The sequence below is a fragment of the Apteryx rowi genome, unplaced genomic scaffold (genome assembly GCF_003343035.1).
Source record: "Apteryx rowi isolate R43461 unplaced genomic scaffold, aptRow1 scaffold_668, whole genome shotgun sequence".
Taxonomy (NCBI): Eukaryota; Metazoa; Chordata; class Aves; order Apterygiformes; family Apterygidae; genus Apteryx; species Apteryx rowi.
The window spans coordinates 95,833-115,091 of NW_020450947.1; the positions used below are offsets into that span (position 1 = coordinate 95,833).

The window sequence follows — 19,259 nt, forward strand, 5'->3', positions numbered from 1 at the left end:
GCCTGCTCACTCACCTTTGTAAGGTCATTCCCATAGTTTCTCTCCAACACCTTTCATTTTCCTACCCTCAGTATCTCGGTATCCTCAACAAACTGTGTCATTTCACTGTTCAACCCCTTCTCCAAGTCATCTCTGAATATGCTCAACAGCACAGACACTAGCACACCTCTGAGCAGAACTCGGCCACCTCTTCCACTCTGAGAATCTCTCTTTCTCTCTCTCTCCTCTCTTTTAAACAACTCTTTATCCACATCAGGATAGTTCCCCCCAACCTCCACAGCAAGGGAACATCCTAAAAGCTTTTTGGACTTCCAAGACAAAGATGGCAGCCCAAGAACCATATCTACAGGCCTGCTGGCTCCCCTTCATAAAAGTCATGTCCTATTTCTTCATGTTCTCAGAACATCCACCCTCAGTAGTGTCCCTACAGATTTATCAAAGACAGACACTGAGGTTCTCTCAGCCCATTGCTCCCTGCTTCTCTCCTGAAACCCTTCATGAAACATGCCATCATGCATCACCTTCTCCTCCTCTTGGACAAAGGCACTCCGGAGAGAAATTTCATTCCACAGCCAGAAGCTCACCTGTTTTCTCCTTGAGTCCCACTAGGACTCTGGGTAAATACCAGCTGGTCCCAGAGCCCTTCCTCCTCTTCCTCTCACCTATTTCTTCCAGCACTTACTTGACAGACATTTCAATCCCAGACATATCCTCTGCCAAGTCCCTCACAAAGGGTGCCAGCATGACAACCTACCCTTTTTCTGCCACACCAAACACACAGGCAAAGAATTCATTTAGCTTCTCTGTTGTGGACTTACCTTCCCCAAGGGCCTCTTTTTATACTTCAGTTCTCTACTGGCCCTACATACTCTCTGGCAGGCCCCAAGCTCCTGATCTGCTTGAAAACAGGTATTAGTATTCGGTGTTCCTCAAAGTCTTTGTTGGCCAGCCTAATTATCTGCAAATGACTAATACAAGGCTGGCAGAAAACAAGAACGGTCACATGGATCCAATCTTCACTGCATCTAAGTCTCCTGGATGAGACAGTGACCAGTATCAGGTGTTTAGGGAAAGAATACAGTAAAAAGGGCAGAAAGTTATCTGTGGTAATTAAATAGCAGTAATCAGCAGTTCAGTGATTTGAGACAGAGTAATAGCTATAAATTTGGGTGTTTAAAATATAACTATGGAATAGCCTCCATGAATTCGTGTGAATGTTTCAATGTGTATCTTTTAAAATCCACTAGACCACTATAACTTCCTGCAGCAGAGAGTCCCACACTTTAATCATGTGCTTTGTGAAGAAGTATTTAATGCTGGAGTTTTTTTTAAGCCTGGAGGTGCTTGTTCTCTAATTCTTGTGTTTTGAGAAACAGTGAATAATCACTCTCTAGTCCCACTCTTCAGGGCATAATGACTGAAAGGCAACTACTGTCCATATCTCCCTCAATTACCTATTCCAAGCTGTGGAGCCTTATTCAACATTTTCTTTTTTCAGACAGAAGATACTCCTGACCTCTGATAACTCTTGTCTTGTCTGAACCTGCTATAGTTCCTCTCAATCCTTTTTGTAATGGGATGACCAGAGATGCATTCAGGATTCAGAAATATATAAAGTGCCACAATTGTGTTTTCAGTTTGGCTTGGTCTGGGAGCCTTTGATTTAGGCTATTCTTTGCTTTTTCATTTTTGTATCCAACTAACTTACATCATAACTTTTTTCATACAATACAGAGTTTTTATGGTTTCCTCTCCACTCCCCCTTTCCCAGTGCATCATCTCAGACTGTGTGGTCTTCCATTCCTGCAAGCTTTTGTACAGTCATTGGCTGAAAACTTCTCCCATATCCTTTAAAATTTTAAATGGCAGTCATCTACACAGGAAAGAATTAAATAGCAAAACAGGGTAAAGCAATGCAATTTTTTGCTGTAAGAAACCCTAAATACACATGAAAAAAAGTATTTAAAGCCTAACAGAGCAAAAGAAGCTGAACAGCAATGCAATGACTTACTTCTGCAGCATGGCTTGCCACTCGCCTAGTCTGTCTCCTACGGGAAACCGCTTAATGGTGCTCTGAATCTTCGCTCGCCACTCCCTCATGTAGTCCTCAATGTCGAACACAAACGGCTGCTGCCCAAAGTTGGCATCGACTATCTCTCCTGGAGTCTGGAGACCCACTGTGGGGTAGAGATTTGACTGTGAAGAAACAAAAAGAAAGGAATTTATATTAAACCTCAGCTTTCTCTTTTTCTGGTTCCAGTTATGTGGTTTGGTAAGACAAAAGAGCTATTCTTTAAACTGAAATGTGATAGAAAAGAAGAGGCAACAGGCCCTTTACAGGTAAATCTCAGGGTAGGTACCCCATGACTGATCACGCAGTTATTAAAACTTACTGCATAAAATCAGAATACTGGGTTAAATCTCCCAGCATATTGTGATCTATGTCACAGCTGCTGCCTGTGGCATGTCCACTTTCTGGATTAGTTTCCTGCTATTTCTATAACAGTTCAAAAGCCAGTAAATAATAAAAATAACAAAAAAATTATGGGGTCATGATTTCAATCAGCAGGTCTAAGCCTTCTCCACTGCTTCAGCTGAGTTCTCCTACTCCTTGACAGGAAGCCGCTATCAGAATATTTTACATCTCTGATGAAAAAGGAATGGAGACTAGTGGAGCTGAAAGGTTAGGCCTTTGGTGATCCCAAGACAGCAAGTCATCCACATGAGAAACTCCACCACTGACAACTGAATTTCCTTTTCATTTAAGAACAAGCTTATGGATACAATTTGAAGGTCTGAGTCCCCTGAAACATGAGGAAAAGAGAAAGGTTATCAGTGTGAAAACACCTCCATAATTTTGCCAATAATTCAGCTTCCAAAGAAGATGATCTAACTGAAAACAGGCGGTCAAAATCTGCAGAGGTTCACTGAATTCAGACTATTTTAAGAACAAGCACATGGATACAAATTGAAGATTTGAGGCTTCCCTGCCCCCAGATGTGGGGGAAAGGGTACTAGAAAAGGTATAGCGTTGCCAGGTTCTCACTCTGGAAACGTCTTTTAACAGCATCTTCCAAAGTCACCTTACTTTTCTATAGCACACATGTTACTTTTCTGTTTGCAACACAAGTATACTTCACTAATCCTCTGATTCATAGCATCTGCTGATTGCCTGTGGGGCTCGAGAAGAAACCTCTCCCCTGCCACTCATGAATTATTTGGTGTTAGGTTTTTATATTTTGTTCTAAAGTAAGTACTGGAGACTGCTGCAGCTAGAAACAAGACACTGGGCAAGGCTCACCGATGAATCTAGTGAAATTAAAACTAGAAGATGCCTGTTGAGGTGTCCTGCTCATGGCTGAACCCATGTCAGATTTTGGATCAGTGGAAAAGTAGACCTCTCTCTCCAGGTCAGAACAGCAAGGACTTCTTGGGGTTAGACTGTCCTCCTAAAGAAAATCAGGATTCTCTTCTCCTCTATAGCAAGGGATATGGGCTTTCCTAAGATTATCTGGAAAGTTTTTTAACCACATTCTTCACCACTGCAGAGACCTGAGGCAATGTAATTGATCTCTGCTTGGGACATACCTTAGTTGTGGGTTTTACTTTTTACTAATGGTGTTAAGACTGTTATGAGGTGAAAATCAGCAGAATATTAATCACATTAGCAAGAATGGAGACAGAATGTCGAGGGAAATGATTATTCCTCTCCGCTTGGCACTTGTGTGACTTCATCTGAAATACTGTGTCCAGTTTTGCCCCTCCTGCTCCCTCTCCACAGCACAAGAAAGACATTCATAAACTGGGTGTGGTCCAGCAGAGGCCTACTAAGATGGTCAGAGGGTTGGAGCACATGGCATACAAGAAGAGACTGAGGGAATTGGATTTTAGCTTGGAGAAGAGAAGGCAAAATGAGAAATCTAACTGAAGTCTTCCACTACCAAGAGGGAGGTTATAAAAAGACAGAGACAGATTCTTCTCAGAGATGTTCAGTGAAAGGACAAGAGGCAAAGGGGACATGTTGCAATCAGAGAAATTCTGATGGGATGTTAGGAAGAAATTCATTGTGGGGACGGTTAAGGACTGGAACAGGTTCTCAGAGAGACTGTGGCATCTCTATCCTTGAAGATTTTCAAAACTCAGCTCAGTAAGGTCCTGAGCAAACTGCTCTAGCTTTGAAATTAGCCCCTCTCAGAGCAGTTGGTTAGACTACATGATCTCCAGAGATACCTTCCAGCCTAAATTCTTTGAGGATCCTACTATTTTGTGGGTTGTGGTCTGCAGTCCGACCAACTACCTGTTTGCAAATCTCTAGCAAGAATGTGACTGATGATCTGAGAATCAAGGGTTTGGAAAAAACAGTAATTATCTATAGGGTAATAAGATGGTAAAGAAATAGCCATGCATATTAGCCCAGATGAGATCTCTCTTTATTGTCACATCAGGGAGGAGCAAAGGAGTAACAGAAGCTCCAACAATAATGAGGATCTACTGCAGCAGTACAACTCTCTGACAATAAACAGGCTACCAAGACTTAGCGGAAACATTCTTCTCATTTTGGAAAAGGACAACTGCTAAGCAGTCCCTTCCAGCCCACTCTACTGGGATTGTATACAGATAGTCAGATACCACTTCACACTGGTTCACCTCTTCTTTCTTCTTCATCTTTAGAGGTGTGTGGCTGGTACTGTATACTTCTGGAATCTCAAGCATCAAAGTAAAAAATGAATCTAAAAATACAGGCTGGGAAATGACATCGTAGAACAGGATGACTACATTGCTACTGACTCAGCATACCTCTTGCTTTCACATTCTCAAACCCAGAAAGCCTGTGGGTTAGAGAGGTGTGTAAAGAAAACACGCATGATAAATGAGAGGTCACCAGAGGGTAATGTCATATCTAAAGTCAGGCTCTCTTTTCTTTCAAATCTAGGTGACATCAAGGAAATATCTCTAATGAGGGATCAGATCTTTTCCACAGTCCATACTTTAGATCTCTTAACTGTTTGGTATTATGAACACAGGAACTTCCAAAGCCATGAATCAGACCCCCAAAATGAGATGAGATGAGATGCTGGAAGACAAAACCCCAAGCCCCAAAGTATTGCCTGTTTTTCAGACACTTCTCGATCTGTTCATCTTTGAGAGGAAGATGCCTACCCCCAACTAGTCTCAACTCATCTCAGGGTTAGAATTCCATTTTACACACATGGCATGTGTCTTCTGTTTAGCAATGTCAGCAACTACACAAACCACCACCACCTTGCCAGATGCAGGGAGACACCATCCTAGAGCCTGCTAGCTGATGCTTCTCCTGTCAAGTTCCTCAGACACACTTTCCCAGTGACTTTTGAACCTCTTCCCTGTGATGTTGATGACCCATTCCTCACATCCCCCTAGTTCCTTTTGACTTTTTTTTAACTGCCTCCTCCTTTTTTGTCCCTGCAGTCCCAGTCTGGGCTCTTCCACATTCCCCTTTTTTAGATTTCCTACTCTCCTCACATACTTGTTTCAGCAGACTGCCAGGCAGGATAAACCTGAAATGGGCTTGCAGAAATGAGTGAGGTAGATAGGCTTAAGTGTTGATTTAAATTGATAAAAGAGGGGAAAACTCTCTTTGTGGGATATTCACTTCTATCTGCAAGTAGTTATTTTCATATTAACTTCAGGCTGCGCTAAGCCAAAATGCAATCTTTTTCATCAACGTAAATAAATTCATATAAATGTAAACATTCTTCAGAGGGAACTGAAACAGAGAACAAGCTGAAGCAAGTATGCTTCACTGAGTGTCAAAATTATCATACGGAAATGTCAGAAATGTAGTTTTCAATCTACAGTATCCATTTCAACTTCCTATTATTTCAAATATTGCAAAATACTGTTTTCATCACTTGCCTCTGGAAGCAAAAGTTTGCAACATGCACTTCAAGGAGACAATTTCTAGGCTGGCAACATGTTGAAGGGTCAAATTAATTCCTTCTGTAATCTCACTGATGTCAACAGAATCACTCTAGAAGTTAATTAAGCTTGAAAGCTGGAAAAGCAATGGCGTTTATTGCCCAGTTTTCTCAATGATGTGTGCTAGCAGTCAGCTCCAACATTGCATAGGTTGTAACTTAAGAAAAAGCTTTCAATCTACAGCTCCTCTCACAAAGATTTCAGTAATTAGGTATGTAATAGAGAGAATACCAATAAAATGCATGTTGGGCAGCTCAAATCAGAGAACCTCAAGGTCAGTCAGGTAAGACCACCGTTTCCATTCCCATTTGCAGTTAAATTTTAGACTGCATTTATATCTTCTGTATGGCATTTGTTTTCTCTTCTTTACCTTGAAATGAATTGATATTGTGTTTCAGTCCAAATCACAATGCTATAACAAATCAGAAGTATTACTTACAAGTTATATCAACTTCAAATTCCCTACTACACCAAGACTTCTACGACCTATGACTACAGTCTTTATAATTAAACCAAAAGTCTAACTTGAGTTTGAGGTCCCCTCTCTCAAAAAAGAGTAGTGTCCTTAACTGTCTGGAAGAAAAACCAAGAAGCCACGAATGGAGGAAGTGAGTGACACAGGAGTCTACAAGATTGAGGGAAGAAGGAAATAATTCAAAGGAAGGATATCTGAAAAGGAAGATGAGAATGACAGAAGTTAGGGGCAGGCATCCTTAGGATGAAGCTGATAGCAGAGCAATTGAGCCACTTGGAGAGGACTATCTCAAATTCGCAATGAGGCAGTAGTCTCCTGCAATTGCTGGCATCCACAGTTAGGGGGTGAAATGACTCAGCTAAGTCTCTCTTGCCCTCTTCCTAGAGACCAATTATCTCATGGTGGATAATTCTCCATAGTAGGAAGACCTATTCTCCTTTCTGGCTCAGAAAAAAAGCATTATGGATTAGTTGCTGCTCTAAAAGCCAGAAGCAGAATTCCACAGAAAAAAATAAGCCAACACTAGCTGGAAAAAGACAAATAGATACCATTTAACCACTGGAAACTGTGCCTCTATGTATTTGAATAGTTGATCCAACACCTGACAAGATCTTCCTCCTGCTTAACATTAAAACAAAATCTCATCTCCGCAGGACACATGCATGAACAGGCGTCATACCCTGGCAAGGATTATCTGGTGAGATCTAGAAACAGAAGGATATGGGGAGCCCTGGGCTCAGAAGGGCTTAGAATTCAATCTCAGCAGCACTGCCGGACCTTGCTACTATAACAGCCCTTCTGCATGTTCTGTTCCAGTGCATCTTCCTCAAACGTTTATCACCTATTTATAACAGAGACTTAACATTGCAGTGAACAGCCTACTTCTGGACAGCACTAACTTCTGGATCAAAAAGATGCAAGTCAGGCTAGGGCAGATATTTCAGTGTGCCAAATCTGTACTGCCAAGCACTACAGCAATACTTCAGCTGTAAGTGACAAAACTGTAACTTACACTTTAGCTGTAAGTGACAGTATCTCTGTTTTAGTTTATCTGACAGCTACTTTTGATTGACAAGAGACTAAATAGTAATGACCTATCTATTGCAACATGAAGACTGCTCTCATCTCAGAAAGAGGAGCAGTCTAGCTAAATGAGAAGACAAAATGGTGAAAAAATTAGAAGGAAGATGGTAAAATAGATTATCTGAGCTGAAAGCCTTGTAACTCTTACTTTAATCGGTATCCAGAGTGAAAACAAAGAGCAACTAAAAGAAGGGGTATAGCACAGAAATCTCATCTTGCTACCAGATGCAAGGCTGCCACAAGACTTTCCACCAAAAGGTTCACATTGATGAATAGATAAAATATTCTTCTACTTTAATAACCTTCATTTGGACCAAGTGAATAAAATGTGAAATAACCCACACAAAGAGAACATTGGATGCAATATTAAAAACTGACAAGGATGTTTTCCATTGGATTTATAAGAACCATAATGGTCTGAGAGTCATAGCTTCCGGAGACACTGAGAGGACTTGCCTTGGAGCCAGAGACCAAGACTGTTTGCCAGGAAGTACCTGTTTCATCAGCTTTAACACTTTAAATACATTCTGTCCTTTCCGCAATATCAGAGCAGCAGTTGTTCCAGGTACAGCCTATGATCTGTGAAATGAACAGTTCCACATTGCTTGAACTCTAAAGCAACACTCAAAAGTAGGAGAGATCTCACTGCACACATGTATTTGTAAGTATCAGTGTACATCTCCCAAGAGAAGGCAAATTAAATACTTTAATTCCACTGTTGCTGGAGCTGGGAAAGCCTCTCTGGCCTTCTGAGCAGCATAAGATATGTTTCATCTGCTCTTAATGAAACCACTCTGTCGACATGTCACTGAGAAAAGTTCCTTTCCTTCTGTGAACCTGGTGTGCAAGCATAGCCCTGCAAGACAAGTAGCATGTCTGAACTACACAGGGATGGCTACACTGCTAAATAAAATGTGTCAGAAAATGACTGCTAGCCCTATAGGCAAATAATGCATATTGTTTTATGTCCACACTACACAGAACTCGGTTGGGGTCTTCTCTGGATCCCATATTGTGCCTCTGGCACCTGCAGATGTAATTATTATTGTGCATGTGTTTTGCTCAGTTCAAGTGCCGAAAACAATGTGAAGACTATGTTGCAGCCCACCAAAATACTGCTTTCCTTGAATGAAAGAGCGTATCTCAGAATCAGGCAGGAAGGGACTTATGCGGGTCATCTAGTCCAACATTCCACTCAAACCATGGCTAAATACATCAGATTGCTCAAGGCCAATTAGATCAGCTTCCTCGGGTATGTGTTGCATGCCGAGGGAATGGCACAGAGAATGGGACTTTGAGAATAAAAAGCCTGCCGGATACTGTTGGAGGACAGCATAGGATGGAGCAAAGCAAACCTGGTGTAGTCTCGTACAGTCTTTTGGTAATGGCTCCTTGAATGAACAACTCCAGAACTTCCACTTTCAAAGAGCCACTTGGAGCTAGAGAGTGAGAGCAGTGTGGATGTTCAGGGTTCAGCGCTCATGTGTGCTCCCTGGCTCTCTTTCATTTAACAGTGTAGATATATCAGTAAAAATGAGCAATATCCACTCAGTTCTGAAAAATATCTTAACTGTGACACTGCCAAACAATTAGTGCAGGATGTGTAACGCATTGATTACTTCAGCCACAGCACCAGAGGAGCTGAGGATGACAAATGTGACACAAGTCCTTTAAAAGATTCCTGATAGAGCCAAGGAACTACAGAGAAGGCAATCTCCTTTCACAGTGGATATACTGGTAGAATCTGTATTAAAACACTGAAATAGCAAGTGCATGGGAAAACGTACTGCTGAAAGGTCAGTATGGATCTTAAAGATTTAAGTAATTTCTAAAAAATTTCAGTTCTTCGAAAAGGACCCAATAACATGCACCCAAGGGCAACCCACTTGATAAGAGTGTACCTGAATTTTCAAAATGCTTTTGCTAAGGGTGCTTACCAATAGCTTTTTAAAGAAACTAATTGGGCAGGGGATAAGAAGAAAGAATTTCCCCAATAATTTCCTATAAGTAGGAAATAATAGGAATAAAGGGTAGCAATTAATGGACAATTTTCCCAAAGGAGGAAAACTACCAGGAAAACTACCACTATTTGTTACTGCTCAGGAAACAGCGTGAAAGTTACTATGGACAAACTCTGTAAAAGCTTCAGCTCATTGTCCAATGAGAATAAAAGGGGCTCGTTAGTCACCATTGGGAAAGGAACAGAACACAAAATGTAAATAATCAGCATGCCTATGCATAAAAAACAGCAAGCCCAAATATCCAGCCATGAGCACAACTCTGGTCACCCCTAATTCAGAGAGGCTACATTCAAACTAGTAGGGGTCAAGAGAAGGGTATCAGAGACGATCAGAAGTTACAGGAAAGGCTTCTCTCTACAAAGGCAAACTAAATAACTGGAACTCCTTCAGGACAGACACCAAGTGAGGTATGGCAGAGATCTGTAAAGCCATAAATCACATTGGGAAAGTGAACAGGGAGTGCTATTCATTATTTCTCACAACACACAAACTACAGGCAACAAATAAAATTTTTCACAGAGGTGTAAAACAAAGAAAAGCAAGTATTTTTCCACACAACACAGAAGTCAGCCATGAAACTTGATCCCTGTGGAGGACAAAAGCATAAATCAGTTATGAAGACTAAGAAGCTCTGCAGAGGAAATTAATTTAGTGTTCTTAAATACAAAGACAGGAATGCAGCCTGGGGGCCAAGAAGTTCTATGTGTCACTGCAAGAGAAATGGACTCAGTGGATTGCTAAATGCTTAAACTGTTTTTATCTTCTTTTTCTGAACACCTGCTCCTGTTATAGACAGGATCCTTGGTCTAGGCAGACCTTTGGTCTGAAAAAGAACAACCTTTTTTTTTTTCCACAACCCACTGGCTACCACTGAGAAAGCTGTGCTTTTGTAAGAACCAACTGCATGTTATTGCTTGGTATAATCTCAGCTGGTTTAACTGCATTCAAGAGCAATTCAGTATAGTGGCTGGTGAATCAGAGGAAAAACCATCAACCCTGAATGGATGCTGAATACATTCCTGTAGCAATTCCATGAGCTGGTTACTGATCATGGCTGGAGGCTTGTCAAAAACCATTGCAATGAGCATGCAGGCCATGGCCTGCTGACCCCAAACTTCTTTCACAGAAATACCCTTCCCTAACCACCATGTTGGAAAAGGAAGGACTCCATTGCTGTAAGATTTGGACGAGAAAGGAAGAAGTAGACAATAATATCTTAGGCATTTTTGTGCTTTCTGCTGACAGGACATGAGCAGCTACTCAAGTGTTTTTGCATATGCTGAATCTCAAGTGAACGGCGTACTGTGTTCCCCACAGTCAAAGTTGCATTTGGAAGACAGTGACCTGTAATGAAGTGTGAATCCGTGCTTTAATTCCAGGAGAAGGTGCTATATATTCCTACTGGTGGTGAGCGAGGACAGGAGGCCTGTGAGCAGCCTGCACACCTAGCTGTAGAATTACGAAGTTTCAGAAAAGGGAGCACTTTCATCCATATCATTCATTAATGTGTGTTACCATTTTAACAGGGCATCAGACAAAATATATCGCACCCCCAAACTCTTCCCCCTCCCTTCTATTTGCATCCTTAGTTAAAATACTGAAAATAGGTGTACTTACAGGGAGGTCTGTAAAGGCTATACCTGTGGGGGGAAAAATATTAGAATTAAAAAGACAAAGGATTTTTTCCCTACTTGGCTACATCCTTAACATGCTACAAAAAGTTAGTACATTTCACTAAATCAGCTCTGACCCTGCATTTCACCACCTCTCATATTTAGAAGCAACTTCCCTCCCCAACCTTCTCCTCTGCAATCTGGAAAAAAGATTCATGGAAAAGCCTGAATTTCTCAGACATCTCTCCCAATAGCTTGAGCTTCCAAAAAGCAGCTCCTCTTTTCTTTGCTTCTCCGTCTCTTACTATGAAGTCAATTTTCAAGACTCACTTTGGTTTTAGAAAGAGAGATACTATAATGTTGCTTTGGTTTGGTCTACAGCTACTTCTTCTTACCAGCCAGAGATAGGTATGAACATTAAATGTTTTGCATTACTGCTGGGGAATGGCCTTGCAACAGGCCCAAGCTGCATCCTGGAACACCTTCTGAGAAATAATGTGCAAAGAACAGCTTCATCCTCAATTATGCTCTTACAAATATAAAAGATGGGAAAAAGTGTATGGTTTCCCTTTTTATTTCCATTTGACACAGCAGAAAAGAGATATCAGTTAAGTAGAGGCAGATGCCTAAAGCTGCTAAAAGATTTGCAGCCAGAGGTACTGGAAAACACTCACAGCTACAAACATAACGAGGCTACCACTGGGAGTTTGCAGAGCTCCTACACGAGCCTGAGGGTACAGATTTGCAATACTTTCCATCTGATTTAGATGTGAGCTACCACTTAAAAGGATGGTGCCTTTCCTCCCTCTCCCATGGTGTGTGCCCTGCCATCCACCTTATGTTAAATCCAGCAGTTGGGCAGCAGTATGGCGAGACAAATCAGCCACCTTGCACCAAGGCAACCCCAAGCAAATATACCAGAAATAACAGCTGCTTTCAGCAAGATCTATTGCCACTGGACTAAATGCTACTGCTGAGAGGACAGAGAGACCCAACAGTTAATATTAAGAAAGAATGGGTCACTGGCTGAGGTTGGGGTGTGTCAGATGGCTACACAGTAATGTAATCTACCTTGCTGTAAAGGCATAAAATGGCAGGGATCCCCAAAGGTCAGTAACACACACCTGCAGCCACTGAGTAACACCACCATCTTTGAGTTACTCTCATGGACAGCACAGGGGAAACTGTTGCAATGCACTCTTCACCTTACCAGGTTGAGCTTAATTAATGTTTTAAACTAATGTTTTAGAAACCACAGTCCCCCACACATGCTCCTATCAATTCCTCCTGCCCCAGTCAGGGGAAGGCTGGTATCCACACCAGTATAACCAGTTCTGACATACATCCCATCTCGCAGTCACACAGGAATTCATTTTGTGTCACAGTGAGATGCACTGTAGCCTGCACAGAAGCAAGAGCATACCACCCCCTGTTTTTAATTTTAAGACTATTTATGTTGAGCACTGTTCAGCCAGAAACCAAGAGTTGCAACATAACATTACCACAGCAGCCTGAAATGGTAGTTTAAATTCATTTTTAGGAGTCAAAGTAGGAAACAAATAATCAATATTTGAAACAGAACAGAATTAAGATCAAATGCTCAGAAAAAATCCTGGACTGTGACTCAATAGTCAATAAGGGTTAGTTAACATAATGACAGTTCAGAGCTTGTCTGTTGAATACCCTCTCTACAACCCAAACAAAAAATTTAGGATCAACATACAAGTGATGTTGAATATATGATTGAGAAAAATATTTGGTAACCATTTCTCTCATCCAATCACATTGTTTTGTCTGCTCACTTATCCTTCTGTACACTGTGTGTGTCCTCCCCCAAACTTGTTTTTCACAGCTATCCCCCCACCACAGGCATAAGCTTCACAGTTGTTTCATTCAGCTGGATGAAAGTGTGTTTCTATCCTTAAAACAGGCTAATCTCCTTGATTCTGCAGTCTACCGGTGTCCTCTGCCCCCAGCAACCCTCAGAGTTAAAGGTGGCCCAGCTTTCCCAAGAAAACTTCTGTAGCTGTACATCTGGAGCTGCATCAAGTGTATGGGCAAACATACAGTTTTCAAGTGGACTGTAAGATGGGTGGAAAATTGGCTGGACTGCCAGGATCAAAAGGTTGTAATCAGCAGCACAAAGTCCAACTGGTGTCCCTCAGGGATCAATACTAAGGCCACTACTGTTTTACATGTTTATTAACAACCTGGACAATGGCACACAGTGCACTCTCAGGAAGTTCACAGATGATACCAACTGGGAGAGTGGTCACTATGCTGGAAGGCAGGGCTGCTATTCAGAAAGGCCTTGATGGGCTGGAGAAATGACCCAGCACAAACCTCATGAAGCTCAACAAAAGCAATTAAAAAGTCCTTCCTCCGGATTGGAATATTCCCACAAAAACAGGACAAAAACAAGACAGGCTGGGGCTGAATGGACAGAAAGCAGATCTGCAGAAAAAGACATGGGTCCCACTGCACAAGTTGAACAGGAGTCAGCAACACGCCCTGGCAGTGAAACAGGCCAATGACATCCTGGGCTGTATTAGTAAGAGTGTAGCAAGCAGGCTGAGGGAAGGGATTAGTTCCCCTGTTTAGCACTTATGAGTCTATACCTGGAGTACCATGCTCAGTTTTGGGCTCCCCAATACAAGAAAGACAGTGACAGGCAAGTCCAGCAGAGGCCACCAAGACAGTCAGGAGGCTCAAGTCACATGATACATGAGGAAAGGCTGAAGGAAATGGGTCTGTTCAGTCTTAAGAACAGAAGGTAAAGGGGGGATCTTATTGCTGCCTAGAACTACCTAATGGGAGGGTACAGGAAATACAGAGTCAGACTTTTCTCAGAGGTGCCTGGTGACAGGAGACAGGAGGAAATAGTTGCAACAAGGGAAATTCTTATTAGATATCAGGAAAAAAAATTCAACATGAGGGTAGTCAGACATTGAAATGGGACCAGAGAGACTGTGGGATCTCCATTCCTGAAGACAGTAAAAACCTGAGAAGCTTCTGAATAACCTAATCTAGTTGGCACTGCTTTCAGTAAGGGGTTAGATGGATGACCTCCAGAAATCCTTTCCAAACTAAATTATTACATGATTCTTTAAATAAACTTTCCACACTACCTTTAAATTAAGGGATTTATATGTTTTGTTCCCTCTATTCCATAACTAAGACCAATAAATGCTTTATTCAGTGTACAGATCTAGAAATCTGCTGCACAAATATGTCTGCTTAGAGAGAGTTCATCCAGAATCTGCACCTCTACATACCTGCATCCAACAAAGTCAACAGCAGAAAGTAAAAGAATCACAGCTTTAACTAGTTAGCTGAATTTGAATGGAATTGAATTTAAACTGCACTCTGTTTCTGCAACACTTCCAAAGCTCAGATTCAATTTAAAGTAACAAACTTCAGGAATTTAAAGACTAAAGAACTGGACAGCTCAAGAGCTCAGGAAGCAAGAGCGAGGGTGTACAAAGTGCATCTCCTGCAAGTCCATGATGTTAATCTGATCAGCGTAATAGTGATAAAAAAGCATTAACTTTACATGAAGGTTCAGTGCTAGGAGACAGTGTGACCAGGCACTGAGTTCCCAGGAGGACAAACTTAACAAAGACTGCCCATTCCCTTCTCCACACACCCCAAGGCAGGTTGTTCCAGGACAGATATGGACCTAATCTGGGGGAGGGGAATGAGCAAAGCTATATATATCCCTCGTCCCACCACTTCCACCTACCATCTAATCAAAGGACCTTCACCAATCCATGACTACCAAACACCTGCATGCATCCCTGTGCATAAAAGCTTGGGGATCTTCCAGCCAATTCTAGCCTCCACCCAGCAACAATCATCCTGTCTGCCTCACAGTTGGCCATTTTCTCCACAGTATGTTTCAGAATTAAATTTGCACCAGACAACATGCACCTGGGTGATCGGCCACAACATAACATTCCACTTGGTATATAACAGGGTACTCCTCTGGCTTCTGTTTAGGTAACCATTGTACAGGGAACCCAAAAGCAGTGCTGATGGTTTGCAATAAGCAACAATACATTCATCAAGATGGGCATCTTAAAGAGTAGACTGGGATATGTCAACCCATGAAATACTTGAATACTTCTACAATTTGCTGCTGAGGAGAAGCACTATTAAACATACACATCCCTACACACTCCTGGAAACATTACCATCCAATCAAGCCACTTGGTAAAACTGTTCTTACAGAGGAATTAGGCTGCAGCCAAGTTTGATATTTTCCATTCATTTTAAATTTAGTTCATCCATAAAGTCTTGTTTTAAACCTCCCAATGCTCTTGCTTTCTGTAAGCCATGTTGGAGGACACTCAACTTGTTAAACCTGAGCAAAGCTGGAAAGCACATTTGTGAGCCTCTATGACAAACAGATTTCTTCATTTTCCCCAACATTCCTGTTAGTCTCTAAACTGGTTGCAGAATGAATATTTTACTTTACAGGTTAACTTGGTCTTTCCAAGTACCTGCACTAGAAATCACACAGACTACATGAAGTTGTCTATGCCAGGACTTCAGAGCCTTGCATGCTGTTTTTACAGACCTGCTGGTCCATAGTTCAGCAGGATCTACTCTCAAAGTTTGAGAACTGAAACACTCACACAGCAGTCCTTCAGCAAACTCATCCATTTAACCAGAAACCGGTAGCAGTCACATTCTCTTATCATCTCCTACTTCCCAGACTCTGCTTAATAGCTGGAGCACCAACATTTCTTACATTTCTCCCCGTCTCTCTTAATTCACACTCTAGCAACATCTCATCATTTTTTTTCTGGCCATGACTCTGCTTAGAACTCGTCAAAAGTGTTTCATCAGCAGCCAAAAGAAGATATTCAAGACATTTCACAGAACAGAGAGTTAAGACTATGTAAGATGTTAAAACAAACAGTTTCCCTGTGACATCTACAAACAAAGTTCAAGACCTAGCTCCAACCAGAACATCCAAAGTTTGCAATGGCCAGGCCAACAGTTCTTATATGGTGCTCCTGATAGATCTGATTAAATGGAAAAATATGGAGACAATGGAAGGTCATAGTTAAGAAACAGGAGAAAACTGCAAAGGAAACAAAGGAGGGGAGAGTCTAAACAACAGATGAAGAGGAGAGAAAGAAAAAGCTGAAGAGAGAATACCATCCTGCCCTATTCTTTAGGGAAAGAGTAAAGCTACAGCATCTCCCTTAAAAGTAAGACACATTCAAATGCCCAGAGGCAGGGCACCAAAACCCTGCTTTCAAACTAACTGGCATCACAAAGGGACTTATTAACCTCATAAATATTTTTGATACGTATAGCAAAATTACACAATGACCTCTTTTCCTGAGAGGAGATATATACAGCTTCAGTGGCTAAAGATTTTGTGTCAGGGAACACCAAGGAAAAGCACATTCATCCCCTTTCTGACAAATCTTGGGTTTACACAACACAGAAATGAGATACTCAGTTTAGTGTTAAGCATCATGAAATGTTCAAGATCTTCATGAAGATATTTCTACCAGTGCACAAAGGGTCTTGACTTCCAAGTAAATCACTGCTCCTACCTCCTTCTGGTTTTGGATCCTCTGCTGACACGTGTCTCACCTCCCCCCTCACATTTACTCTGTTCGGTGACAATGAGAAGCTGTGCCACAGCCACGCGACTGGTATCTGTGGTTATGCAGTGCTCAGATAGGCTCTCCTCAGCATTGAACGAGAAGCACTTCTTCTCTTGAACCCTGTGTTTCTCTATTAGTGGCAAAAATAGACACTCCTGGCCCTTAACAACAGTCTTTCTGGCTGAAGTTTTAATTTTGATTTTGTAAGAAGACAGTAAAATGTTCCAGCAGCTGTTGCGGGGATCAGCACAGCAATGATTGACAGCCTGCTACTCCCCAGTACTTCGATTACACTCTCTTCTACACACATCATCCCTCCTGAGCATAATCATGGTCCCACTACAGCTGAAGGAAGAGCTGGTAAATGAATGAGCGAGTTGTGAAAGTTCAGGAGCCTCTCCCACCTATAATTTTCTCATACATATCATGTCTCATACCACTACATCTGAAAAGTCCAAGAGGAGGATACCCAGGAGACAATGACTCCAATAATCCACTGTTGTTCTGTAGGCAGAATGTAATTTAATTCCCTTTCTTTCCTACTCCTTCCCATAGCTGGGGTAAGCTGCCCTCCATGGGATCATTCAGTGTCAGATTAGAAAACACAAGCTTTCCACCAAAGAAAACTATCTTTGAAAGAAAAGGAGCACTAAAAATCAAGAAAGGAAGACTAAGCAATTTCACTGTGGCAAACACCTCCAAATGTCCTGAACAAAACAAAACGCTGAGCAGAACCTGAGGCAAAGAATCAGGAGGCTGTAGTAATGAAAAATGATACAAAAGTCACTAAACTGTTCTCTTTGTTTGGCTACATCTGCCCAGACAACATGGCTTTAATACGGCTTACATGGCTGTAACAACAGCATGGATTAAAGTAAACCAAGTGTCAGCATTCCCAGAGAATTTCAGCTGACATCCTCTCTACTCTGCAAACTTCTGGCAACTAAAAAGGTGTTAAATTTCAAATGAACAAATTGTATGCATTAAATAGAAGACCTGGTTTCTTCCTGGCTAGTGTGCTTTCATTGTGGAGGAAAGGAACAGCACTGTCAGGCTAAAAACCCGTGAAGCTGGAAAACCACCCACTCAAACAAAGGAAAACAGCCAAAGTAAGTGGCACAACACAAACCACTATACACACTCAAAATCAAGGACAGTAACTAAAAGGAGAGATTTTGTGAAATCTCTTCAACTATTTCAGCATCTTAAACACTGCTGCATGGTGAACTTGTCTCACTCCTAAGCAACAGCTCCTGTTCTACTTCACCAGTTGTTGCTTTCACACCTCTGCTGGTCTTCCCAGCACAGGACTGATGAGGTCAATGCCCACAGATTATGAGTTAAACGTAAAATAATCCAGCTATTAGAATCTGGGCAATTCACTAATACATGGACTACAAATGATTTCTCACCCTTTGTGATTGGTCTTGCCAGCTGATAAGCCAGAAGTTCGCATCAAGAGTCCCCTAGCATCACACCTGGTCTGGCTGACAAATAATTATAACTTCAGAAAAGAAGCCAGACCAGATTCCTAAAGAAACATTCTCAATTCTGAGTAACTCCCCAGGCAGCTTCTAATGAGGGTTCCATTTATAATATCAGAATGTTAAAAACAAATCTCAAAGGATGCTTGAATTTTTTTTTTTTCCATTTGGGGCTTGAGACCTCTTGACCTGTCGCAAAGCATTAGAACTATTTGCTGAATTCACTATTACCAAATCAACACTGAAAGTTTCTGGGAACTCATGTGCCTCATTTCTAGCCAACAATCTCCTCACCTATTAACAAATGGTGACTATGAAATCAGAGGAAAACTGAAAACCAATCTCCAAAGAAATTCTGTCTGCATGAGCTTGAGGCCTTTTTGCATCTGCCTCAAAAGGAGGAGTCTTCTTGAGATATGAGGGGAAAAAAGCTCTCCATCTTAGATCCATGTCTCCGATATACCTGCAACATAGCTTGCTCCTTCTCCCGCCAAGAGCTCACTAAAACTTATGCACTATCCAGGCTGCACACACACTGCTCTCCAGTCCCACTCCTTCCTTCTGCCCAGTCAGTCACCCAAAACAACTCTTTTTCTGATAAAGGTTTTGAATGTGGTATTTTTCTACCAGCTTCTTCACCTTGAATTCAATCAAGTAGAACTGATGCAGCAAGGAGAAGCAAAGGAAAGGAATGCTTTCCCCCTGCCAAACCAAATGAATTCCCGCTCAGAAAGTGAGATCATCTTATCAAAATACACTGCAGTGACAAAACAAATGACTGGGAATTAACCCGTTGGGGGGGGGAGGGGGAGAGGGTCATCCACAAAGGAAAGACATTTTAAATACAAATGGCTACAACTTACTATTTTAGACAAATCAGATACAATGGATGCCTGGAAAACATCTGTGAGATATTCATTTGGGCAAAATCTGAAATTCCTTAACTTCAGGGGAAATACTGAAATGGCTGTGGAATGAACCAAATTATATATCAGTGC

The 19,259-nt window shown here is 41.6% G+C and overlaps 1 protein-coding gene across 9 annotated transcripts in view; it reads right to left on the minus strand.

The window, feature by feature from the left end:
• Positions 1 to 19,259, minus strand: part of RANBP10 (RAN binding protein 10) — a 93,156-nt gene that overhangs the window by 26,638 nt on the left and 47,259 nt on the right. For all 9 annotated transcript variants that reach the window (XR_003256586.1, XR_003256582.1, XR_003256585.1 and 6 more), the window contains exons 5-6: positions 11,155 to 11,177; positions 2,012 to 2,196 (exon numbers count right to left, since the gene is read on the minus strand). Coding sequence is in view for 2 of the 9 variants with exons in the window: in XM_026085405.1 (XP_025941190.1) it covers positions 2,012 to 2,196; positions 11,155 to 11,177 (208 nt within the window). In the remaining 7 variants the exon portion in view is untranslated. The remainder of the gene's footprint in view (positions 1 to 2,011; positions 2,197 to 11,154; positions 11,178 to 19,259) is intronic.